We start from the raw sequence: 26,955 nt of genomic DNA on the forward strand, positions 1-26,955 counted from the left end.
TCCTTTCTCTAACTAGAAACAGCTCTCTCATTGAGTCCAATCACCATTTTGACAAGCCAATCTTCCTGCTTGCTCTTCTAGACTGTTACCAGCTTCTTAGGCCCAGGAGTTTCTTTGACAACCCTTCTTCCCAAAAGGCAGCTCTCAAGTATCCTAATAATATCTCCCCATCTTTATTTCTCCATTTCATTTTTGGGGAGTATGTGTATTATGCAGAAGATTCTGTTCCTCCAGACAGGAATTGTTTGACAAGCTAGCTGTCTTTAATTAGGAATAGGAAAGACAGCAAAAATTATTAGAAACCCAACATATTTCCCCTCAGTTGATTTTTATTCGGGAGAGAGACAGACCACCGCTCAGCCTGAGATTACCTTTTTGAATGCACTTTATCCATTATAAGGACAAGGCATTTTCCTTTGAAGTTAAAGTTTCAAGCCACTGTTTAATAAGCATGTCAACTCTAGGTGCATATTCCAGAGACTGGCCTCTTCCCTGTAAGGGAAGAGGAGAGCAGACTCCATCTTGCAAAACCAAGCTATAGGTTTTAACCCTCAGCCACAGCTGTTGCAATCAGGATCCTCTGCAGTCAGCATTCAGCTCGAACTAGAAAAAAAAAAATTCCCATTCTGCCTTCCTGAAACCAGGTGCATATTTGGGGGCATACAAAAAACAAGACGACCACCACAGTATCAGCAGTTCAGGAGAACATGCATTTAACATCTCCCCATATTAATCCCTGTATATTGGGGTATCTATCCCAGTACTTGGAAAAAATACATAACTGTTGAGTTTTTGTAGAAAAAACTGAAGGGATTGTTTCCCTCATGAAAGTCTCATAAAAAAACCTCAGTTAAGGAGGACCTTTTACTGCTGTTGTACAAATCAGTGACTTGCCCTGTAGCCACTGAAGAATAACACTGGCGATTCATGGGAACAGTCAACTTCAGACTATCTGAACCAGAAGGGGGTTTGCGCTTCCTTGCAGAGATAAGGTAACTGCCTCTTATGATTAAGAACCAAATGCTGCTACTGCTAAATGCATTCCCTTCTCAGGTAGCATCTTCTATGGTTTGGTTCAGGAGTGAGACATTGTACTAAAGAGAAGGTCTGAGGCACAAGCAGCTACTGAGATATGTAGGACAAAAAGAGAGGACTGAAAATTAAGCTTTCCTTGCATCTGACAAAGGAAATAGCAACCATCACACAGTGACAAAGAAAAGCCACACACCTACATAGGGTAAAAACACACATGACAACACATAACAGCAACTGTCAGTAGGGCTGATGTTTCACTGGAGTACAGTACTAAACTACTAGATTCTTATATTCCAGGTGCAGAATGTAGAAAGAGGAATTTTCCTAAATCATGATCAAGTGACAGTCTTCCTGGATGTTCTGTTTCCAGGGAGTGCAATAACATCCAAGAGACAGATACTTCCTGGTGTGATGATGTAGCAATGAGGCCAAACCTAGACCCTTGCAAAGACAATGGCAAGACTTCCTGCTATACAGTAGTTTTTAGATAAGCTCTTGTAAATAATGCATTGTTTCCACACCACAAACCTAGTAAGCTCATGTCAACACCATACTAAAGCTTCCATTGACTGAATCAGGTAATCCATTTTACTAATAACCTGAGGTTACCAAAATAGGGAGAGACTTTCCAGATTTGACAAGTTATTTGACATTTTCAGGGTATCATAAACCACAGCAACACTTCTATTATTTTTCCTCAATTTAAAAGATCCAGCGGTAATGGAATCTAAGTCTATTAATAATAGTATTAACAACAGTAATACTTTGTTGTTTTTCCACAGACTGCATGAAACATGTCAAAAGATTTTAGCAGACTTAAAGGACACCTTTACCTTGAAATGTGAAAGTTTAAAGTAGTACTCAAAGCTGGGATGCATAAAATAAGTCACAACAGGATAATACGATGTATGAAAGTGCCATTAGAAGTTTTCAAATCCAACCCAAACATGCACCATGTTGTTTCTTCAAAACAATGTAGGAGATATACAACAGTTTAGACAGAAAAAGATGCAAGGAAGATCAATTAACTCTTACTAAATGTTAATTCTGCAAAAAAATATGAAAACAATTATATTCAGCCATCAAGGCCACATTGAATGAGGTGGACAAAAAGTCACTCAAAAACCAGTCTGCCTATCATAGTGCAAGTAATATATTATTCTGCCTTGAATTCAAATAGCAACTTCAGGCTGATAACTATTGTATTAATACCTGAGGCTATACAAAACTATTTCAATGCAAAACACATTAATGAAAGTATAGATGCCAACTACATCATCTGTGAAAATGCTTCAAAACAAAAACATTCTAGCCTTAATTTATCATTTTACTGTTAGGCTCCATGTTTACAGACAGTTAGGAGTTGTCAGCATAAATCATCAAGGCCATAGATTTGTAAAGCCCTAAGGATCTTTTGTTCACATGTCTTAAATTTTACTTTGATTGTGCGCTTGTGTTTTATTCATTTGCAACCCAGTGAGAGAAAAGCCCAATTTGTCCTCAAGTCTTAAAGTCCCACTTCATGTATAACACCACCTGTTAGATTCTTTCTTATGCTGAATTTTTAAAAAAAAGTGTACAAGAGAAAAATCTATGAAAAGCAACAATTTTTATGGGTGTTATTTTATGGACCAACTGTATGGTTGTAAGAAATTTAGATAACTTTCTGTATGAGGCACCTTCTCCAAGGTCTGAGAATTGTGATGACATCTTCTGTTCAAGCTTCTGCAAGAAACCCCATCAGGCACAGTGAACTTATCTGGAACCCTCTGATCAAAACCCAAAACTACAGTGTCTCTTTCCTTCTATTTCACAGCCCAGAAAGCTTATTTTTAAACAAATCATTGCTCTACCTGCTACATGGCTCAAGCTGTGCCCATTTTTTCTTCACGTGTGGAGATGGGCAACTTGTACCCAAAGCTTGGCACAGCCATGCAGTTGGTCCAGAAAGTCATCTACAAAAGTCTTGAATTCACACTTCCTGGACCATCACAACTACTTTGTTCCAACACTAATAGGACTGAGAAGTTTAAATGACATCTTTTCACTGTATACACTCTGAGACTTAACTTTCCTTTTTAAAAAAAAAGGAAACAAACAATCTTGCCATAACTTTAAGTTAAGAAAACAGCAGTTTCCCATTCAATTCATACCAATAATAGCATTCTATAATTATTATTCCCAGTAACTGCAGGTCAAAACACTACCTAGAAGACATTTTAGGCCTGTAACAATAGAAGAACTACCTGAATGTTTGAAATACAAGAGAAAAAAAAATACAAATTCAAACATGCTGTTCACAAGGCAAAAGCTTGACATCAGTTGTCTGTTAAAAGTGATCCGGGGGGGGGGGGGAAGGAGGCACAGCAGAAAAGCACCTTCACTTGACCAGGTCTTATCACAACATGCAAGATAGTAAATAGATCTTGTGCGGAATTCAGTTTTGGCAGGGGAAACAAGGAACTCTAGTTTACAGAAGAGGAATTTCTAATTTACCCAGAAGACTTTGTTTTGACCATAAGCGGGTTGCACACATTCTAGTCTCAGAAATCTTAAGATCCATTAATCCTTTACATTTGTTTCTAAAAACAGTAAGCATTCAGTACGTTCAGGACTGTTTGCTGTTTAGCTTGTAGGAGAAGTGTTAATTCAAAATAATTTCTTTTTTCAGATATCAAGTTCTCTCAGATGAGCCTCTCCCTCTTTCCCAACTACCCTTTTGGATCCCGTTCTACAGAAACAAGTGGCATCTCTTATCGCATAATAAACAAACTGAGGCCTGGGGTAGAAACAAAAAAAATTAAAAATGGTTCAGCCCAGAGAGCTACTAAGAACTGAATTAAGACACAGGACCTTGTTATGCCTTACACTGTGGGTGGACAAAAATATGGCCTGCAAGACAGATCCAGACTGCCAAATGACTGGGGTCAGGCCTGTAGCGCTCCCTGTGGGGTCAAGCCCACCCACTCCCACCAGGGCAACCTGTGCGGTCCTCATGAACACTAGATGGGAGCACACAGTGAGCAGATCATGCCCATCCCACCCCTGAACACTGCTCCCCACCTACGAAGTCCCATAGGGAGTTTTGGAGAGCTGTTGCACTGGTGGGGATGGGAAAAGCAGAGAGAGAGGGTGCTGACCCAACCCACAACAGCTCATCAAAACTCCCCATGAGACTTTTGGGCCCAAATAATTGCCCACCCCTGCCTTATGCTGTGAGCCATGCAAATGTTGATCTGTGTTAGTGCTAGTTTGTATTTGGAGCAGTTACACCAGATCTTGATCTACAAGAATAGTTGTACTTACGTAGTATTCCACCAAGTACCTAACCACCTTCACCTGTTTTCTTCCCCGTCTCGATTTTGCTACTCTGAACTTAAAAGGATTTAAGCTATAGTTACTTGCTCTCAAGCACACAAATATAAAGTACTGCACAAAGAATGTGAAACCGTGTAGAAAATGTGATGCATGTTTCCTTGATTTAGCATCTTCTGAAAATTTCAAAAGATTGCACAAATGCACAGTTCATGTCAGCATCACATCACATCTCTACTAATTCAGGAAACAGTTGTTTATGAACACACTTCAGAAGATTAATTCTTTTTATTTTTTGAGGAAAGTATCTAAGATCAGCACTAAGATTTAGGTGTGGTAAAGTAGGGTTACCATACATCCAGGTTTTCCTGGACACGTCCTCTTTTTGGGTCATCCCATCTCCATCTCTGCGTATTTTTAAAAATAATCAACAAATGTCCAGAATTGGTCTGCTCCAAGTTTTTCCCGGCACTTCCTGGCTTGCCCTAGCAATGAGCCACTTGGGGCTGGGGGGGAGCACGGGGAGGGCAACTAGAGGCAGGGGGCATCATGTGCATCTGCACACACACGGCCATCATGCAGCCAGGCAGAGTGGTGGGGCACAGGCAGTGCCAGGGAGCTGCAGGTTGGGAGAATGAGGGGCAGCAATAGGCCAAGGGGGAGGGGCTGTTGCTTGGGAGTGAGGGACAGGGGCAGGCAACTGGCATATCACTGCCCCCTCCCCCCCCCCCCATCATAACCACCCCAACAGGTGTCTTTTTGAAACTGGAAATATGGTAACCCTATGTAAAAATCAACAGAAAGTGCTACAAGATTAGTGCACGCCTAGAAATCTTTCAGAGAACATAGTTTCATCACTTATTAGGACCTTCTGCAGAATTTGGCTGGGACCTTGAAGGCTACTGGCCAAACCCCCCCCCCCCCCCCCCCCAAAAACAAACACACACCACATTTACCATTAGCAATATTTCTACCCCTTTTTCTTCAGCTAAACTGCAAAAAAAAAAAAAAAAAAATTATATTAGGTTTTAGCCAAACTGAAAGCGATGAGCAACACACCTTTACTCCATGGTGGTCACCATCTCTGCTACTTCCTTGTTACCATTAAGCAACCCAACTCCAAATACCCACATGTTTGAAAGCAAGATGGGTTACCTTTTTTTTGCACTGTGGCTTGTAAAATGATATTCCACCTTGGTACAAACATACAGTAACAGGTACTGACTGGAAAAAGTTCATGGTTTAGAAAACAAAAACAAGGCAAATAATAGTCAAAGTACCTAGATTCACCTTCCTAATTAATCTCTAACAAACACTTAAACTGTTTGTTCATCTAAACCTCTGTTTAGAATTTAGGCACACATTTAAAAAGCAAATTTTCAATCCAATCAAATCAAATATTGCCTCAAATCAAGAGGCAATATACAAGAGTTATAAATAGGATCTAGTTGAGCTATGCATCTCAGAATTTGTAAGAATATTAGAAACTTTAGTAAGCTTGGATGACACTAAAAAATACGGTCTATTTCAGGTTTTTCCCCCTCAAAATCATAGTTATAGCATCAAGTATGTTATACACTTTGGCTGCTGACAGACCCGGGGGGGGGGGGGAAACACGACATGACGACAAAAAACAAAAACAAAACAGTGCTTTAATGGAAGAGGCAGCACAAAAAAAAAAAAAGTCTGACCCAGCTCTACAGCCTGTATAGATTGGGCACTTCAGTGGGGTTTTTGGTGCTTTTATCCAAAATGGACAGAATCAGCTATTAAATAAGAGTGCTAGAAATACCTGCTGAAGCACCCGACAGAAATTGTGCGAGCCAGGTCCAACTAATGTGCTGCCTCTTCTGGGCATGTGCTGCACTCCATGCAGGGACACATCAAGCTTTAAGTGCCATTTTTGCCCTTAAGTTATGTCCAGTGTAGTCTTGTAGAAATGTAGCTACAAATGCAAATAAGCATCTTCAGAGTGAAACCATATTAAATTTATGGCAAGGGGTTTTATAAAAAGTCAATATGCAATGAACAAAGCTTAAAAGCATCTATACCAGCAGGATTAAGTTGTAAATCCCCTAAAGAAGCTCCTACTTACCACATTAATGGGACTCTATAAAATAATGACAAAACAACAACTTTATTATGCTATCTTCATAGACTATACCACCCACCTGATGCAGCCAACACTAAGTCCCTCAGCAATTTCCCACCCCCCTCAACTGAAGAGTCTCTCCTCTAGCTTCATAAAAAGTTAAATTCTCAAACACTATACAGTACTGCAGCTTTGGATTCTTTCAATGTTGTACCACTTAATTCACTATTTGAGAATCTAGTTATTAAAAGCCACCTTTCTTTACTGCTCCTTAACTATTTTCCCAACAACTCTTCATTTATCAGACCACTGGAGATAGAGTAATGAATAAGGAAATCAGTAAACTTAAATTTGCTCCACTGGTCTTCAAAGTGTCATCAACTGTAAAATCGTTCTGGAAATATTTTCAATTTACTATAAAAAAGGTATTAAAAAAGGTATCATTGTAGTTCGTGCAGACAGCAGTTTTCATTTCTGATTAAGAAAAGTGTCTACTATGGAAATCATTGAGACTGTATGCACAAGGTAGTGTGCGCCATCATGTAGTAGTATGGGTATTCTAAAGGGGCCCTCTGTTCCCTAAAAAGAAGCAGCTTTAAGTGCCTCAAATTACACGCCATACTTACATTAGACAAAATATCATGATCCAGCCACCCTCTTGATGCTCCCGATTCATCGGTTACCAAGCAGGAAGTTTCTCAAGTTTTACCAGACTAAATAACAGATTCTGAATTTGGGTCTTATTGAACAACGGACTTCTACTAAACCAAAAATGGGAAAGAACTTTTTTTCTAGCCTACAAAAGGCACGTCTGATGCTTACTATATTTATACTTGCCTTTATCATATTTAACTTGTCCCACAGACCACTCAGTGCTACATTTAATGTAACCAATTTAAAAGGTGCAACCTGTCCAGCATGAAAAAGCATTCAGTGAATAAAAGCTACTTTGGAACACAAAATACAAGCATACAAGTCACACTAGCTCCCTGAGGGTTTTATTCAAGTAAATACAATGGTTCAAAATATGCTCTGCCCATATCTGTACCAACAGCTCAATCTGTTACACTCAAGTGTAAAAGCATGAACCCTAACACGTCATTCAATTAAGTGTCACTAGTTCATTAAGCATGTAATGACTTGCTTGTCAAGTCAGGAAGAATCCTGAACAATGCAAAAGATGCTATTTCTGAAAATTACTGGGATAGTGCTAGTCCCATACTGAAGTACAAGGGTGCCTTAAAAAGTCACATCCATTGGGAAATGCACAAGAGAATTTAATAGAAACACTTAACTCTACACAAGGAAGCAGATACAGACTTGATGTTGCAAATGAGGCAGTGGACAAGTGGGGATGATAAGAACACAATTCTTAAAGGAAAAAAACACTGTGCCCAAGTGTATTCTAAACTGTAGACACAGTAAGAGAATATTGGCTCTGTTCAACTTGATCATCCTTATGACTGGCTGGAACAAAATATTGTTTACATGCATTTGTCCTATTCACTTGATGCCCATAGAAATGCATCCAAAAAAGGAACTATGCACCTCTGACCTGTTATGCAATAACTTGATTAGTGAGTTCTGCTCAGATGATGCGAGTGTCTCACTAAGTAAATCTCATCTACAAGATTATGATCCATCTATTTCTTGCTTTCAAGGACCACTCATCATAATCCTAGGATATACTGCATGAGTGAGCTTGTCTTCATATTCTCCTTATCAGCAAAGGTAGATAAAGCATTATTTTGGTTTTGGATACAAAATAGCTGTACAGCTAAAAAGTGTGTTTTGGGTTCTTTTTCCTGCAGGTGTCTGAAGCCACCAAGTCAAATCAATATTACGCTAAAAGGTAGCTGTTTACAAGGAAATATTGAGCTAGGGAGGGTCTAGTCAGAACATACTTTCGTGTCTGCAGGCATCCTCTCTCTGCTGCTCTAGCAGAAGCAGCAGTTCTCCCTTCCATAGAACAGGGGAAAAACTTCACCCTCATGAGACTTCTTGTGCACCCCACACAGAACATAAACTTTTCAAAACATTAAAAGACCTAGCAACAAGCTGCAGAACTAAGCCCCAAGTGTTAATATAGAGATCCCCAGAGAACAAGGAAAACATGAGCACAATAAATCTCAGTACAATTTAGTAGAAACAAGAGAAGTGATTTGATTTGTGCCTTCTTCCCCCCAGCAGTTTTACAGACATTCACAACTTTTGAGCAAAGTTTTAAAAGCTATGAAGGCTTAAAGCTAAAACTAAATTCACCATACTAGACTAGTAATGTTACCCAATTAACCTCAATGACTGAAAAGCAATGCTGAAAGCAGCAAGTTTATAGAACTTATCTTTTAACAGAAGTATCAAAATGCATACTACAATTAGTTTATAATGCTGTAAGTGGTAATAAGATAAAATATATACATTTGCATTAATACAGTTACGTCTTACAGGTTAACAATGTAAGGTATAACCCCTTTACAGGCATAAGCCAACTGATAGCAGTTAGATGCCCTTGGGCAAGTTCAATAAACTGACTACTTCTGAATCTTGTCTTCTGAAGTACTTAACAAGCACAGCAGAAAAAGGATAGATCACTGATCTAATTGAAAGCTACCCTTTGAATTTTTCAGCATGCTGACTTCACTTCCACTGTTCTCTTATTGAATGGAGAAATACAGTAAACCAAACTAAAAATAGTGTGAAAAAGTACTCAACTGATTTTGGTGATAAAAACCCAATTTGAGATGAAACTGAAGTTCTCTCACCTACTTTCACCTTTCACATAATTATGGTCAATATTCCCCAATTAAAAAAAGTATAAAAGTGTACTACACAATAATTTTGCATTGGTACTGTACACTAATTGTTAACATTGCCTTCAAGAAAATACTAATTGACTGCAGACTGAAAAAGTACACATTATGCGTAAATTACCCTTAATGAAAACAAACAAGAGATGGAAAAAACCCAATTCAGAATGCCAGACTGCAAAGATATCTACACTTTGCATATTATCCCAACTGATGATATTCAGTTTTTTCCATGGACTGTAACATGAAGCTAAATTTCAGACCCAAATACAATTCTCTCTTATGCAGGCATGTACCACCAACTCTATTAAACCTTGTCACAAAAGTATCATTTTGTGAAACTTTTGTGACTTTTAGATTCTATTTCCCCTTGCCCTTCCAAATATTCTCAGAAGGGATCTGTTGCAACACTTTGTTCTGTTGTAACTGCATTTTGCCCAGGAAGGCACATTAACTATTCAAACCTATTCCCTTTTGCCCAGGAAGGCACATTAACCTATTCAACCCCCACCCCCCCACACCCCCTAAAAAGCTCAGTTGCAGAATGCCAAGATGACTAGCAACTAATGCCAAGAGGAAAACAATGATCCTCCCCTCTCACCTTTTAGCCAAAGTAGTGATGGGGGGTTGTGTTAAATATTACATGTCTTTATTTGGCAATGTGCTACCACTGAAATGCCTGAAATAGATCCTAGCTGACAGGGTTAGCCCCATACCCATTCACCAGCAAATCAAAGCTAAATTAATACTGGGCACCTTGAACAGCAGTGCTACACAGACAGTCAAAAACCACAAAGCTGAACCTATTTAATGTTCTCAGGTTTATCTAAACTGTGTATATTGAACCAATAAGCAAGTGAACAGACATTCATTTTTGGGCATTCATACATGTTTGCGCTGCCATGCCGGGCACTTATAAAAAAGAGTGCTTGGTGTTAAAGTGCTAGCAGTTGTATAAGTGGCAAAATGTGCATCAGCACTGAGAAAATGGTGGTGGTGGCTTGCTTTTGAACTAAAACAGAGGGGTTTTACTTCAAAAAGCGCACCACCATTATTATTTTCTGCTCATTGATGCACATTTTGCTACTTCTACAACTACAAGCAAAGCAGTGCAGTGTGTGTCAGCTAGCATGCGGAGTAGATTATTAACTGATCTGCTCCAACCCGCTGGATCTTCAGCACATTGCAGGATGAAGAGGTATGTGTATAAATGCTCTCCGATTCCAAAAAATGCAGCCACATGCCTGCAGTGGCCCAGGCCAGAAACCAGAGGTGCTAGAACATGTCTCCCTGCTCAGCTCAAGCAGACAGCTTGGGCCAAGGCTAGCCCACCCACCCTACAAAGGGAGAGGGTGAATGAGAGAAGAGGTTTGCATGGGAGATGCAAGGCATTCATGGGATGCTGGGGCACTAAGTTCACTTGAATCTGGAGGGGATCTGGGTCAGAAGTTCAATAAACCAATTTAGCCTAAAATCAATTAAGTCTGATATTGTATTCATCCAGATTTATCTTAAACCAGTTCCAGCCACTTTGAAAGCAGTTCATGTGCATTGATTATCTAATAAGTTGCTGCGTTACAGCAGTGGTCTCCAAACTTTTTGAAGTAAAAAAAATCACGGTTTGAAGTAAAGGGCAAGGCAGGATCTACAGTGCCCCCTCCACCCAGCAGGTCAGTCTGGGAGGTGATGGTGGAAGAGGGGGCCGATCAAGGCCTCCCACAGTAAGGGAGGGAGCGGGTCAGGAGTGAGTAGGGCCAGACAGGCAGCGCCAGGGGAGGTCAGAGCCTGGGCATATCATCCAGGCGCATGGGGGGCTCCCACCGCTGCACACACTCTGGTAGAGGCCCAGGGGGTACATGGCCCCCGATCTATACATGGGGCGAGGTGGCTGCCGCTGTACACTGGGCTTTGCGCCCTGAGCTACACCAGGGCATGGGACTCAAAGCACAGCACACAGCAGCAGCAGACACCTCACCCTGTGTACAGATGGGGGGGTGGCAGCACGTGGCCCCCAGGCCTCTGCCAGGGTATGGGCAGCAGCAGGACCCCCACACACCTGGACAAGCCGCCTGGGCTACAACTCTCCCCTGACCCAGCCTGGCAGCAGGGGGCACAGCTCCACTGAGCCATGCGCATCCCCCTGCTCCTATGTCCTGTCGCTCCTGGACTGTGTCCCACCACTCCTGATTGCAGAGCCCCTGACAACAGTTGATCCGAGTCTGGGGAAGCTAGGCCCCCCCCCGCCCCCACCAACTCAGACCGTCAGGGGCTCCCCCATCAACCAGGCAATTGGGATAGACCAGTTGGTGACCACCGCTTGACATATTTGAACCAGTTTTTGATCACTTACACTGGTTTGTGCACAATTTCTGTCCCTAGCCCAGGACAGGAAGATACCTGGACTGGGAACAAGGAAATGAATAAGTTGTTCAGGGGTCTTCAAAAAGGAGAAAGGGGATACCACTATCAGTTAAGATTGGTTATGTTTGCATAAGTCTTTGTAATATTAAATTTTACAATAGTTTGTCCTCAATTAAGCAACAAGCTATTATCTATTTTAAGTCTGATCTGACATGTTTAGTTCAAACAATTTACTCTTCATCTTTTAGCCATAAACACTATAGCTATTCACCAACAGTTTGATTTCCAAATGCCACTTCATAAGCAACAGAACAGCAAGTTAACACCATAAATACTATACCACTATACTAACACCATAAATAGGCTAACCTAGACAAAGAAGTGGTAGTGCCCCTTCTGTCAACAAGCTGATGGATTCAGATTCCCCAGTGCTGCAATGGAACAAATGGGAGAAGCATATGCAAAGTGTATAACCAGCATTTTTTCCTTTTTTATCCTTTTCTCTGTATGGTACTTTGGGGTGAAGAAATACTTCATTTTGAATCCACTGCTGTCAAAGTTTCCCAGGGTGAAAAGGTTTTCAAAAGAACCTCTCAGTTGGATCGCTAACAGTTGAAGTCTGCAGATCCAGTCTTAGAATGGTTCAACTAGAATTCAACTCAAAAGGATAGTAAGCCTGACCTCAGCGTCACCTATGGAGATATGCACTCATTAACTTAAACTGATCTAAATCAAAACTTTTCACCGCTTATGGAAAACGTAGCAAGTAAAGGAAGTGAGAGTTTTGTTTGTTCTTTAAAAAGTCAATATAAAAAAAAAAAATGTTTTATATAATGTTTGATGGGGTGTAAAAGTCATACCACAGAACATAGTCTGTAGATATCTTCCATTTTTTATTTTCTTCAGTTCTTGTTTATTTTTAAATCATTTAACAACCAACTTATTTTTGCTAAGGCACAGATCAGTGGCTCTTGGACATCAGTAAATCGTGCAGCATTTGGTTACATCAAGATTTTGGTTTGCAACTCAAAGGGTTAGGAAGTCTGGATACCTCTAAACTAGGTCACCTCAAATTGCTACTATATTTTTTGGAAATAAAAAGACATTTATTCCATTAATAGTTGTAACAGGTAACCATTTATTACCCTTTTGTGCCAGCAGATTTGCTTTCAACATTAAGTTAACCGTACAAGTTAAATTTAATATTGGTAAGTTAGAATCAACAAAATGGTAGTCAAAAAGTACTGAACAGTCTCTGTAAAGGAGGTGGAGACTTACTGTGTAGGTGATTGCTGCCAACATACCAATCAAGGTCAAGGAACTAATGGAAAACGAAAGAGCAGCCAGGCCATCTGTAACATGAGAGCAGAAAAAACCCACTTAAAATTCATATGCAAGATAATACACTTCTGCAGCCACAGTGGATTTAGTCTCTTAAAGTCAAGGCTTTAAAATAAAAAAAGAAAGTTTAAAAATAAAAATAAAAGCTTAAACAAATCAAGTAATTTGACTTTAGAGAAACAAGTTAGAACTGCATTTGCTTAACTAGAGCAGTGGTTCTCAATCTTTTTTGTACCGGGGATCCATTTGTAAACGATCACCAGTCCCAACCCAGTGCCTCCTACCCCCAGACCTCCAGTGTGTTAGCCAGGAGAGGGCCCCCCATGCAGCCCCTTGCAGGCTGGAACTCCACCAGCTTGTAAGGGAAAAGCCATGGTTTCCCACATTTTTCTTCTTTAAAAGGAAAAAACACACTTCTAAAACGTTTGTTCACAACCCTTTCATACATTCTTGCAACTCATTTTTGCATCACAACATACTGAACTAGAGAACTAGCACGCAAGGCAATCCAAGTGAAGCTTATATAAACCATGTCTTTCAAAAAAGTGCAGTCATATCTGTGCTCCTTAAAATAAAAAAAAATCTGTATAAAAAAAACATTTAATCTACTTTTAGAAGCTTTTCCCCAGACTGATACTGCAGTGCCCCCCTCCAAAAAAAACGAGAGCCCCCTATCCCCTACCCAAATCACACCATAGGGCATCCCTGTATGTGTAAGGTATAAAAATCCCACAAAACAACAAGTGTCTGCCTCAAAGAGCTCTCATTAAAAACATCTGATGGACCAAAAAGAGTTAAGTAACAATGCCCAGCAATAAATAAATATTTAGCAAACATCAGATAGAATCACATTCAGTAAGTCTACATCCTTCATTCATTACATTTTTTCCAAGAAATCACAATCTGGATAAGCCCAACATGAAAAAACAAAATGGTTGTCACTTAATAAAGTCAGATTGAACAGTTTTCAAAAAATTAGATAAACTTTCAACCCAAGACCCAGATTTTTCTGCTGTATAAAGTTTTGGCCAGAAAAGGCAATCGATTTGGACCAATTAACTGGAAGATGTTCTTTGTTTTTCCACACAGTCTCAATCTGTCATCTTCCCTCAACTGCCTTTGCTCTAGATTGAGCATGCCCTAAAAGGAAAGATTACACACTCGGGCTTAGATACCAATCACTGCTTATGAGTTTTTAGTTTACCTAAGCATTTCACTTTAGATTATGAAGTTATGTTTCAGAAACTCGCCTTTTCATGGAAAGGAATATCATTCTACAAACAGTATCCTCATACAAAATTCATCTCCCATTACTAACTGGATTCTTAGCAAGAAGAACCCATATTCTTTTCACAGAATACACGCTTCTCCTAAAAGCAGAATTGACGGTAATGTCCTACACCAAAATATTGTCCATCTCTGGATAGAATTCTTGGTGAAATAAAAGTTATGGATGGGCATGCCCTGTATTCAATCCACAGTAAATTCACTTTCATCTAATTGCTAGGAATTACCTGAATACAGAATAAATATTGAATGAATGACAACCAGAAACTCTACTGGCCAGGTCAGAAAGCAACTGCAGCAGACCCAACAGTCTTATTTGTTCAAAGGGAAGCAATAACTCAATTGGGACAATGCCTCCCTAAATGCAAAACTATGTAAGATACCATCTTACTTTTGAGGCACCAGAACCCATGGCAGCTCCATTCTCTCCTCTTCAGTGAGCTCAAAGATGAACTACTAGGAGAAGCCAAACTCAGGCAGCTGGGAAGAAGAGAAACTGAAGCAGCAACCAACAGATTCTAAAAAGAGTTTCATCAATTTATCATACACCACACCACAAAAAACAAAAGCCAAATACCAACTTTCCCTTTATTTTCATCTCTTCCTGGCTAGTCCCCTTCCACAATACTGCACAAGAGGGAAAAAAAATTTCCAAACATTTTGCTCATTATATCCCTTCCTTCCAACGTACTGCTTTAGAAGTTTGGATTATAAAACTCTTTGCAAAGACTGCCTCCCCAAAGTGCCTGGTACAACGGGGTACTGAGCACATCTTTACAAAGATATAAAAACAATCTTAAACCATCTGAAGGCTATTCTCCAAAAGCTAAGTTTGGCTTTAAGAGCTGCATTACAGATAACTAAGAATACAAGCCAGAATGGTAACTAAGACCCCTGGAGGGTTCTGCATCATTTTAAAATGTATAGCTTTTAAAAGTATAAGGACTTTAAAGTGTATAGACAGCCCTGTTCAATTCAGTTTTCAGTACTTTGTGCCAGTACAGTTTAAGTAACAGTTACTGCTTAACTTAGGTAATGGCTAAGAACAAAATGCCTTTTACATGTCAGTTGCTCTCTCGACAGCCTTATGGAATTCTATTTGCTTGCTGGCAGTCATCCATTCTCTAGATGAATCTCTCTTGGCTAAATCTTCACGTAAATTAAAGATATCTTCCCTTGTACTTTTTACAAGCTTCTCATAGAAGCATAAAGGGACTTCATACCTCCTCTTGGATCTGACAAAAAAAAAAAAGTCTTGGGAGTTTAAGATTATATATTTCTCTTCTTCCAATCTTCATTACTAAACCAGAATGCCACATGCTCCTGTAGCTTGTCACTATAAGAAACTGCTGATCCCCTCACCTTGGCCAGTCTTCAACACTCCAGGAAGGTATGGGGATGATACAGCATACCTGCCAGAAAAGGTTGGCCCCCACTGCATTACAGCCATGCTGCAACACAAATAGAACTACACAACACTACATTTACTCAAATCTAAAATAAGGTACACCCTCTGCCCCCAGCATGGAGAAAATACCTTTACCTTAGGTTCAAGTACAAACCAGGGAAGAAGTTGCTGCAATTCAAGATGGGGACTGGATGGCTCACATGGCAGGTAAGGGATATATTCAGCAGGGAGGGGTACATAGAGAGAGCTGCTGTGGCCATAGCTCTGGCCACAGCCCCAGCCTGAGGCTGGAGCCAGAACTGCCATTACTGCCTGGGTGCCCCATGCCCCCAGCCAAGACAGGGCCAAAGTCACTAACATTTTTTTTCCCCCCCAGTGGCAGAAGGGTGGGGAAGACAAGGGACATGGAGAAGGCTGCCTAGTCCCCAACCATTTTTCCCCCATTGCTATTTTGTCTGTGGCAATGGGGGGGCGGGGGGGGGGGGAAAGTGGGGGAAGTAAGAGGGATTAAATTAAAAAAAAAAAAAAAAGAGAACCTTCCCATAACTAGGATTCTAGATGTAGAAAATTCAAAGTTTAAACCCATTTATAGAAGTTTTCCCATGTCTACAATCTAATAACTAATTGAAGGGTTGTCTTAACATTGAGAGTTACCTTGGATTTAGATAAATATGGCATCTGTGAACAGCTTGTCATGAGTAGGCTTTGCTTGTAGCCTAGTGAACAAGATTAAGCAATCAGAGTCTAGCCTTCTGCTGGTAGAAAGTGGCATAACTGCCTATATTTTTGGAGTAGGTCTACCTTAGGATTGATTTTGTCGAGAAGAATACTGCCCACTACAAAAGTTCCTATCACACCTTAACTACATTTTCCATAGCAACAAGCAAACCTTACTACTTATTAATATGGAGGTGTAAAACAGAAAGCCCTTACAAGTGTGTATTAAACATGTAGTACTTCTAACCCTAGAAAAATATACATTTGCTATTCAGATGCATCTCGTCATACAGCATATAAAAGGACAACTGAGGTAGCCCAGTGGCTAACAGACAAGATATATCATTCAACAGTATGCTACCTGACCACCATCCACCTTTCATAGGTTTCCACAGACAGTAGCTAGTGTAAGAAGCATTACTCGTTCAACTTGGAGTTTGCTGTTATGACATATCTTTGTATTTCTATGAAGTTTACATTCAAATTTATTTGTCCTCGTATGTTCAAATTATAGTTCCTAGAGCTAAACCTAATGAAACAAAAATTTGGGGGTTAAACTCATTAGAAGCTACACTATTATTGCACTGGATTCTCAAACTTTTTATGCTCAAGGCACCCTGGATAGAATCATAGCATCCCTTGGGAAAGGCAAGCTCTTATTTTTCTGCAGCTAGAAGTGGGGAGGGAAATAGATCCTTTTTTTCCTGTTACGAAGAACTCAAGATGACCAAAACTATGGATTTCTAATGGCATTTTGGGGGTTTAACTTGTGAACCATGTTTGCCAATTTAAAAACATGGAACATTATATGGCACCCCATGAAATTCTTGAAAGGATCTCAGAAATCAGTTCCCAATACCTACCACTGCCAGACATTGCCTATGAAAGAAAAATCTCTTTGGGATACTGACAAGTCAGATACTGGCAATGCTGATTTTAATGTACAGATTCTACTCAAGTGTCTTCCTCATCTTGGCTTAGTCTTAGCTGCAACAATCCAATAGTGTTAAAATTAAGCTAGTCATTGAACTCAAATTATGTTAGAAGGATAGGGAAGTATAAAAGTAAGCTAGGTAAGAGTATCTCACTGAAGGAGCATAGGCTATTTTAAAACAGTTCAAGTGTCTTGTTCAGTGCTCTGTGATGTCAATGTGGCCAACTACCTCCGTTTCCCTGGAGGGTTGCCAAACCAAGAATTTACTGGCAATCTGAAAACTTTTTACTGACATTCAAGCTTCTCTACTAGCATGTTTTACTGACACATTATGTACAACGTAGGCCTTCTGGTATCATCAGACAATAGTTAAAAAGGTCCAGGTTTAAAGTTGGAATTTTGACGTTAAACATAGTAAACAGTTTGGTTGTCAGTAAAGATTTCAGACCGTCAGTAAAAACAGTTTTCTTGGATGCTTCTCAGCTGCAGCTTTACTGCAATGCTTCTCAACTGCAGCAGTAGTTTTACAGCATGCTTGTCCCACTCCAGGGGTCCCCTACTTATCTCCAAACTTGATGCCCGTGATGGTACTGTGCTGTCCCCCCAGTCTTGATCCTAGTCCTCATTCCCACATGGACCTCCAACAATTCTCTTCACTCCCAGCCCTGCAGCTTCATCCCAGTTGTAGCACCTTCTCCCCATCCTGCTTTGAGCTATGAACCCTGCCTGAAGGCCAATAGGGATACAGGCTGGCAACAGGATGCAAAAACAACAGCAGCAGCTCATGGCTGGTAGGGGGAGGCAGGAAAAGAGGGGATAGGAGACCTCCAGAGAGTCCCATGGGCTACAAAGCTCTAAAAAATAACTCCTTGAAGTGTGCTGAACTCCTAACTGAGGCACCAGGTAAAGCTGCTCTGCTCTGTTTGTGTATAAAGCAGCTTAATCTGTTTTGCTTGAAACAAACAAGAAACCCACAACAGACATTTCAGCTGTCCCCCACCACTTTGTAAACTTATGGGCAGTCTGTTTAAAAAAACAAAAACCAGAAAAACAGATTGCCAACAGCCCTGATTGCCATTCACTGTTTTGCTTGCTTAAAACCAACAGCCTCCCACTTCAAAAGAACAGGACCTTTCCAGGATGGTACTCTTTTGGTAGCATTCTTTAGTCTTGCAATTCTGCTTTCATCAGAGCCTTGTTAGCTTATTGAGCATAGTACACATTTCTTTCAGCTTTTTGGAAAAGCACCAAATGATTTTCACAGACGAGCATTACTGCTAAATTTTGTTTGAGCAGTTCTGCCTGCAGTTTAATAGATACTTGCATTGTTTACAAATGTTTGCAAAGCACCTAAGTAAGTTACAGTATCATGAATATCTGTTGCCTTGTATTATGCATCTGCTTTTACAATGTTCTTCTGATAAAAAGGGAATAATTGAAAGTTAAAAACCCAATAGAATTGAATTTTTGCTTACTCTGGCTAACTATTATTTACTCTGGCTAACAGAAATTATAGGCTGATGGCAATGTAAAGCACAGTAGTAACTGTTGTAAGTTCTTTAGGTGCAACAAAAATTTGATTTCAACTACAAGACATTCTATGATCAGAAAAAGACCAGCTAGAACACTGCATGTCAGGAACAGGAAGAGGGGGTCAACCAAGGAAGTGATGATAGAAGACTGAACTACATACAAAGTGGAATGATAGGGCTGATAGAAAAGAAATGGTCCATCATGTCACAGTCTCCTGACAAAAATGGCACTTAACTGATTCTACTACTACAAGCAGTACAAATCTCACACAATAACTGGACTTGAGGACTTCAGGCTCATTTTTTTTTATATATGGTTTAAAAAGAAAAAAAATTCCTGAATGTTTAAACTCATCATTCAGTAGCAACATGCAATCTTACATGCCTAACATAAGCTGGATACAAGTAAACATTTTTCTGATATCAAAGTCATGATTTAAGTACTCTATTTTAGTTCAAGAAGGTACTTTAATTATGATACTATGTTACAGTGTTTAAATACATGTCAGACCTGCTAATTTCCTAATGTTGATTAGATATAAAGAACTTTAAATATGCATTTTAAAAATGTCTATGCCCCTCCTATCAATTCCCTTCTGCAGAAAAAAAACAAAAACCACACACACAAATAAACCTTCATTTCTAGCATGCAGATCAAAAACAAACAAAAAAAAAAACCACAAAAACCCAAAAGGGCACATGCACTCTGAAGGTGTATTCCATTTCTGTAGGAAAGCATAAGGAAAAGTTAACTTTATACTTCCATTACCTAAAATTAGTTTTCAGAATGCTTTATGTTGCTTAATTTTTCAAAACTAGAATTCCAGGTTTTCAAAAATTTGATGGAAAGCTATGCAACTTAACAAAAATTGTTATAAAAAGTTGAACTTTCCCTGAAAAAAAAAATTGCTACTTTTGGAAGCCTCCATGATGGGATGCTAACAGTTTAAGAAGGTGTTGGAGACTGAGATGGAGCCTGTTCATTGTTAAATTACCACTTCTTTACTGAATACGAGTACTCCCTTTGTGTACCCAGAATGGTCTGTTGTCTTCACTGATAGTGTCAGATATCTGGCTCTTTCTTTGGACTTGTACAAGCTACTTGATGGATAGACAGATTCCCAAAAGAACAAAAAGCAAAAACACAGAAAGAAATATAAACTTGCCCTTTTACAGACAACTTGTTTTTTTGTTTTTTTTAATTTAATTTAAACTGCAGAATTGTTATTGGTGATGCATAAGCTATAAAAAGTTTGACTTCTAGACTGTAGACCAATTCTCTATGGTAACTATTCAGAAAAAGCTGTGTGCACATTTAAAATCAAGGAGATGTGGAAAAGAATAAGAGCCAAACAACTTGGTATTTGAAGCTGTGGAAATTGAGTTTTCAAACATTTTACCTATGATCTGTAAGTTAAAGAAAAATATATTGAGCTTTTGTCAGGTTTTAGTCATGCTTTAGAGCACTAGCACTTAAGCTGTAAAGTACTTCAAATCTTTCTCTATCAAGAACAGACTTTACCCACTAACAGGCAAGATAAATCATGTAAGGTACAATTTTAACCTTGCTTTATTTTGAATAAAGATCCAACCACCATACTGCTGAAATTAAATTAAAAATGAAAGTTGGCTTTAAAAACCTAGAGTCTTGAACATAAATAGGCAATATAACATGCCCTTTTTAAAATTTCTCATTATGCCCTTATACTGTAGTTTATATCCTGGCTGTCCAACTTAAGTAGATGAGGGCCAAACACCCCCCATGCACCACACTGGAGTGAGTCACGATACACACAATATTGATGAGTTCTCCCAGCCCCATGCAGCCAGACCTCTCCTACCTCCAACCACTGCATCATGCACCCATGCCCCCCACACTGCTGCACCATGCACCTGCCCCCACCCTGGTTCATCACACAGCCAAGCCCACCCTCAGCTCCCCTGACTACTGTGATTCACTACCCCGCTCTCTGGAGGTAGGAACAGGAAGTTAAAGTCTGAGGAAGGAAAGGGCCTAGTTGCAGGTCACATGTAGCTTGCAGACCATCCGCTCTGCTTTACATAATCTTCTATAAGGATTCCCCAAACAATTAATGAATTTACACATCCTGGTTACAAACCTCCAATGTAAGCCTAGAACAGCAATATCTGACCTTCAGGAGACAGACAAGTGCAGATAAGATTAGGACTTCTGGGTATCATTTGTTCGGCTCTTTCTATTTAGTGATACTTTTCTTAAGAGCTTGTCATCTAAAACACAAGACGAACGGTGAAAGAAGCATTCAGCCACTTGTTTTTACAAACCACAGGACCAACCCAAAGATTAAGGTTAGTGAGTACAGGTAGATGAACAAGTTACTATAGAAGAGGAGGACAGAAATTAATAGTACATCAGTTACTCTCTGGCAACTGCTCATGCATATACCATGTTTACTTGAATATAAAAACAAGTCCCCTCCTCCAGTCAGCATGGGGGGGAAAAAAAAAGCTCATCTTCATTTGCATACAAGGAAGCCTCATTAAATATGTTGTCTGTCATTAAACTGATACCAAAAACAGCATGTGCTCAGTTACAGAAAGCAACTATGAAGCTGACTAAAACGCAGCCAAGCACTGAACACGACTATACAACATTGCCCACACTGTACAAACATACTTACGGGAACCTACTACAAGGATAGGTTAGCGTAGCCCATCTGAACAAGATGTATGGTGATGTCCATTGAACTCAGTCCCCCTCAGCACTCTTCCATGTCATGATGAGCTGCTACATGGAATACAATTAGACTTCCTCTTCGCTCCCACAGCTGACCTGTGCATTTCTTTACCATTTAAAATATTCTTCCCCTTAAAAGTCTGGCAAAGATCACCAAAACAGGGCCCCAAACAGCTCACCTAGAACCCTTCTGTCACCCCCCCTCTCAGACTGTCACCCATGATTAGAAGAGATTGAGCCAGACCAGGTTGCTCCATGTCTTATCTGCATATTAGGTTTTGGAGGTTCCTGGGACTTGTAACAAGACTGTTCTAGTCATGAGTGATGGTTAAATTATCACAAATCCTGCAGGAGTAGGAGTACGACCATCTGGAGCACATGCACGCACACACTGAGCTATTTGGTCATCATGCCTTGAAATCCTGTTGACTCTGCTGGGACCAAGCCCAATCAACTAGAATGGTAAAATCATGAGTCTTTTGGCTTTGGACTAAGTATCATGCATAGTTTGTATTATGTATATAAAAAGAGGTATAAGAGTGCTGCTTAAAAATGTGTTTGTGGAGTACCTGTACTAAAACTTGCAGCAGTTTAAAAAAAGCATTGGTTTTGGATGAACTTGGTCTATGAGCACCCATCATAACTGGCCTATAAACATGTCCATAATTAATTTGTATTATTTAAAAGTCAGTATTTTCTAGTTTATCCCTCACTTCCATGTGCTCAGGGAGAGCAGGTTCTGACAGTAAGGTTGAAGAAGGGGTTGCAGGGAGAAGCTAGGAGGAGGGTGAGGGGCAAAAGGGCAAGGGAGCTACCCGATCCCCTGAAATTTAGTTGTCCTTGCTGATGATAAAAATTCAAGGCAAAACCTCCAATAATTAGGTCGTGTACCTGGACAACTATAACCACCTTATAATCTTTCCAAATACAGAACCTAATTATTGGGGGGGAGGGGCAAAACAGGGGGTTGTCTCAGGGCTGATCTGTCATTGGCCCAACCCACCTGTTTCTGGGCCAACAGCCCACCTTCGCTTGCCATGCCTTGATATATAATTAGGATAGTCATTAGGCAGGAGGCTGCCCATTTCTTGCCCCATTGCCAGGGAGCGCTATCTGCAGCTCCGTTCCTCCCCTACACCACAGCTGAAGCCCCGCAGATGGCATCCACTGTTCTTATAGTCCCCAGAATCCTCCAATCCAGACCCCCAAATGGATCCCTCCAATCGGGCAGTCTACTCCACCCTCATTCTGGGCTGCCTAGCTCCCTGAACTTTGCCCTCTTGGGTGTGGCCCCCTGGGACCTTTGGCCCACAGGCCCTGGCCTCCCCTCCAAGGCCAGTTGGAAACCCCAGGCCCTCAGCTCTGGGTGTCTCATGGTGGGCCCCTGGCCCTTTTGACCATTTTGGTCCTGGCCCCAGCACTGACCAGTCAAGGGTACTCTAAGTCAGGCTTCTGAGTCTATAGCCCACTCTAACCTGGGTCTGCTTTCTTGGTCCTACTATGAGGTAACCCACCTGGTTGTGGGAGCTGGGGTTATTAAGGTGCCCCAACCCATCTTACACCAGGATGGTAACTGGCCTGGTATTTCCTGGGAGCTCCCATGCCACAGAGCCCCACCAGGCCACCCACTCCCAGCAGGGTACCATTGTAGGTCACGTCCAGGACCAGGAGCTTCCAAACCATCCCCTTAAAGCTCCTGCCCTTACCTCTAGGATGTTGCATTCAGCCTTGCAGCTAGGCAATGTTTCTGCCTGGCCTGCCAGCAGCAAACTGCTATGTTTATATAGGTGGCCAGTCAAGCACCTGCTGGCTGCTTGGCTCAGTCCTTCAAGTGGCAGGCACCAACAGTGCCCTGCCCCAGGGGCATCCTATAGTCAGGGTTGTCTTAGATTCAGGTCAATATGACTCTTAAGAATAAATGAACAAGTCCTCTCACTGTGGACTAAGCCACTACAGTTAGCTTTCCTATATTAAGGAACAGATGACATACAAGAAAGCCTTGCCCCTCTTTTACCAGAGGGTAATTTGCTCATGTGTCCATGCCCCAAAAGACATTATGCAAAGTCACATGGGACACTTGTGGCAGCGCCACACACTGGATACATGTTTCCTGCATCCAATCTAATGCCTTAACCAGGAAACCACCTGGGATGTTACATAAGACTCACAGTCTCTGAATTTAAGTATATTGACATCCATAGCTCTAAAACAGGTTTCCCTGAAAACCATTTAAACTCATGTATCCCTAGATCACAGTAAAGACTATGCCTCAATTCACCAGTAACTATAAAAAGTCAGTCAACAGCACAAGCCATAGAATGCAGGAGGAAGGACTTTATTCCTACTTCAACTGATATTTTTCAAGAAACTGATAGCAGTATTCTCTTGCGTTAAAAATGACAAGATGAAAATAGTACATTTTTGAGGGCTCTCCCTTTCCATAAAAGCATAAAGCCTTGACAGGAGGGAAGATGAAGCAGTGGAGAAGAAAGGAAGAAAGCTTCATGTTTTTTTTACCTTCAGCAGCATCTCTGCATTCTTGCACACACCCCCACCCATCCACCCACCTTGTTATCCATATGATCTTGCAAGGACTTGTACTCTGCAAATTTAGAACCAGTCAATGAATAAGAGGATACCCTTTTAAAAGATCAGTAGGACTTCTTATGTAGAACAGTAATACTGGCATTACTTTCCCCAAGGGAAAAAAAAAAAACCTCACTGAATCACTTTGCCTCTTTTCCAATCATATTGAAACTTGTCTTCATCATGAAGTCTAGATGCCTGAACAAACTAATCCACAATTTACCGTGAAGCCAGGAATTAAAAAGCTCTCTTTTTCAGATACTGAAAGCTGCTTTAGGGATACCATACATATATATATAATACAATTTATTACCTAAAAGCCTACTAGGGAGTTGTTTTTACCCATTTAGATTTGATTTTTCAGAGTCAATATCTTAATATTACAAGGAGCTTTTTGCAGAGATCCAACATCAAAACGATTATTCAACAGAAACACTGTTAGTTAAAGCTCCTGCCTACCCCTTTATTATTCCAGAAGCACATCTGGAACCCTCTCCAAAATGCTGTACATTGGGTGTACTACCCTGACTGACTGTTTAACAACACCTTTTGTCACAAGCCCATCTGTGGGGGACTCCCAGAGTCATGAGTTTTCCCCCATACTGCACTGCCACTTGCTCCAAGGAACAGACAGAGATTGTTCTGAGATAGCTCCCCATCACAGCACCTGTTTGTGCCCTTGCAGCTGAAGAGTCCAGGTAGGGTAAGGAATCTCTATTGGCCCCAAGCAGTCCCCACTTGAGTTACAAAATTATAGGTCCTCCTCTCCATGGACAGGGTCAGCCTGAATATCTGCCCAGAAGTCATCCCTTTCATAGGCAACCAGTAAGGAGAAAAACAACAAACTGTTCTGGTTTTTTTGGGGGTTTTTTTTTTTTTGGTATATAAAAGTGTGAAACCAGAAACTAGGTGTTGAGACAGACACAAGAGTAAAAAAGGTAATAGAACACTGAATTGTTTATACCCTACATCAAAAAGATGCAGTGCTTAGCTAGCTTCAAGGGCCTAAACGCAGTTTCAAGCTCCCTCCCTGCCCATCAGGGCCTCCTGCATCTCCTCATCAGCTAGCCTTACCCAGCCTGGCTGGGTGACTCAGCCACTTCCTTGAAATTGGAAAGGCTGAAGACAAAGCCATGCTCTCTAGGCAGGCTTGTGCATCTTTGCTAGTGTAGCTATTAACATACCTTCCCCCTCCCCCGCATGCACTTCAGTTCTAGGGGGCTCACACTGCCACTGTTGGAATAGGTTTTGGAATATGCCATTAATGTTATATTATGCTAGAAATTTGTTTACGTTATACTTCTACTATGATGTTGCTTGTAAATGCTTATGCTAAGCAAGTTATTTGCCTATGCTAAATAGCCATCTTAACTGTGTCAACCATTTTCTGGAAAAGCAGCAAGTGAGTCTGTGTGCTGTGAATAACATGGGAGTAATGGTTAAATAAAGGCTAGTACAAACTAGCTATAGTAAGTAACAAGGTAAGATACAGGGGTCTCAGGAATGTGGAGATGGTACTGAAAAAGAGACTGGAATGTGAAAGACAACAACATGTAACTGGTGACAGAGTCTGAAAAAAAATTATGCGAAAAGGTGAATGGTGATTGGTAAAGAAGCCTCCAGAAGTTGCTAGGCTTTGGTCAAAGTCTGCCCTAAAGAAAATAAAAAGGCAGTGAAAAGCCAGCCTGATGAATACCTTGACAACCAACACCAACCTATCTGCACGAGAAAGTGAGACAAGAAGAGTCAATGTCCATTCAAGAGCGGGCATTGCCTTGAAGAAGCCTGTGACTGGCCATCGCAGCTTGACTCCAAGAACCGCAGATAGGTGACTTAGTATGAATTGTGTGCATGATGAGTGTATGATACAAGTGTGTGGTGCAGTGCTAAATAGTCTCAGTTGCCTATTACTATGCAACAAACCCTCGTTTCCTGAATCCGCATGTTGGTTTGCATGTCCAACACCAATAATTTCCTGGTCCCCAAGGCTAGGGACAGAAATTACACATAAACTAGTTTAAGTGATCAGAAACTGGTTTAAACTTGTAACAGGACAGATATTCAGTGCACATAAACCAGTTTGAGAATGGCTGAAACTGGTTTGAGATAAGCTTGGTTGAATGTAGCATCAGACTTAACCGATTTGGCTCAAACTGATTTATGCAACGTCTGTCCCAGACCCCTTGCTGGTTTGAGAAACTAGACATCCCCAGCATGCTCTCTGGCTTAAGCAAAGCTCTCTGCTCCACAGCAGAGCTGCCTCTCCCTCCCCCCACCCCACTCCCAGGCTGCAGCTCCCCCCCCCCCCAAACCACCACTACCACTCCCTGCTAAGAAGCAATTCCCTGTTCCCCCCTCCCCTCCATCTGTACAAGGTCTTCATGAAGTCCTTGTGCACAAGCCAAGTTATTAAAAAGTTTAAAAGTGCACAAGGACTTTATGAAGACCCTGTGTATTAGCTAGCAGACCACATGCTGGCTATGGTCCTTGCTGAAACAACAGGTAGAATCAACAAGTAGCTGGTAGTGTCCCTCTGCTGTCTTCTTAAATCGAGTGATAAACACGTATCAGTTCCCTACTGGGATAAATCACAGCATCCTGCCAGAGCCTGGCCACATCCCCCCTCAGCTCCATGCTGTGGAAGGAACAGAGGGCTGCTCTAGTGCCCCCTGGCTTCTAGCCTGAGCCACTGCAGGCATGTGCTGCATTTCTGGGGCATCTGTCCAGTACAAAACTGATTTAGCATAGCCAGGTTAGACTAACCTGCAAAGATTGAAACAATTTAGGCTCAGGCTTTTTGAATGTCTGTCCTTAGCCCAGACTT

At 40.9% G+C, this 26,955-nt stretch overlaps 1 protein-coding gene across 1 annotated transcript in view; it reads right to left on the reverse strand.

Moving 5' to 3' along the window:
• LMBRD1 (LMBR1 domain containing 1) overlaps nucleotides 1–26,955 on the reverse strand; it is a 233,313-nt gene that overhangs the window by 115,061 nt on the left and 91,297 nt on the right. Inside the window, exon 7 of the mRNA XM_006263155.3 lies at nucleotides 12,889–12,962. Within this exon, the coding sequence (XP_006263217.1) occupies nucleotides 12,889–12,962 (74 nt within the window). The remainder of the gene's footprint in view (nucleotides 1–12,888; nucleotides 12,963–26,955) is intronic.

This window comes from Alligator mississippiensis, chromosome 1 (genome assembly GCF_030867095.1).
Source record: "Alligator mississippiensis isolate rAllMis1 chromosome 1, rAllMis1, whole genome shotgun sequence".
In the NCBI taxonomy this organism is placed as follows: Eukaryota; Metazoa; Chordata; order Crocodylia; family Alligatoridae; genus Alligator; species Alligator mississippiensis.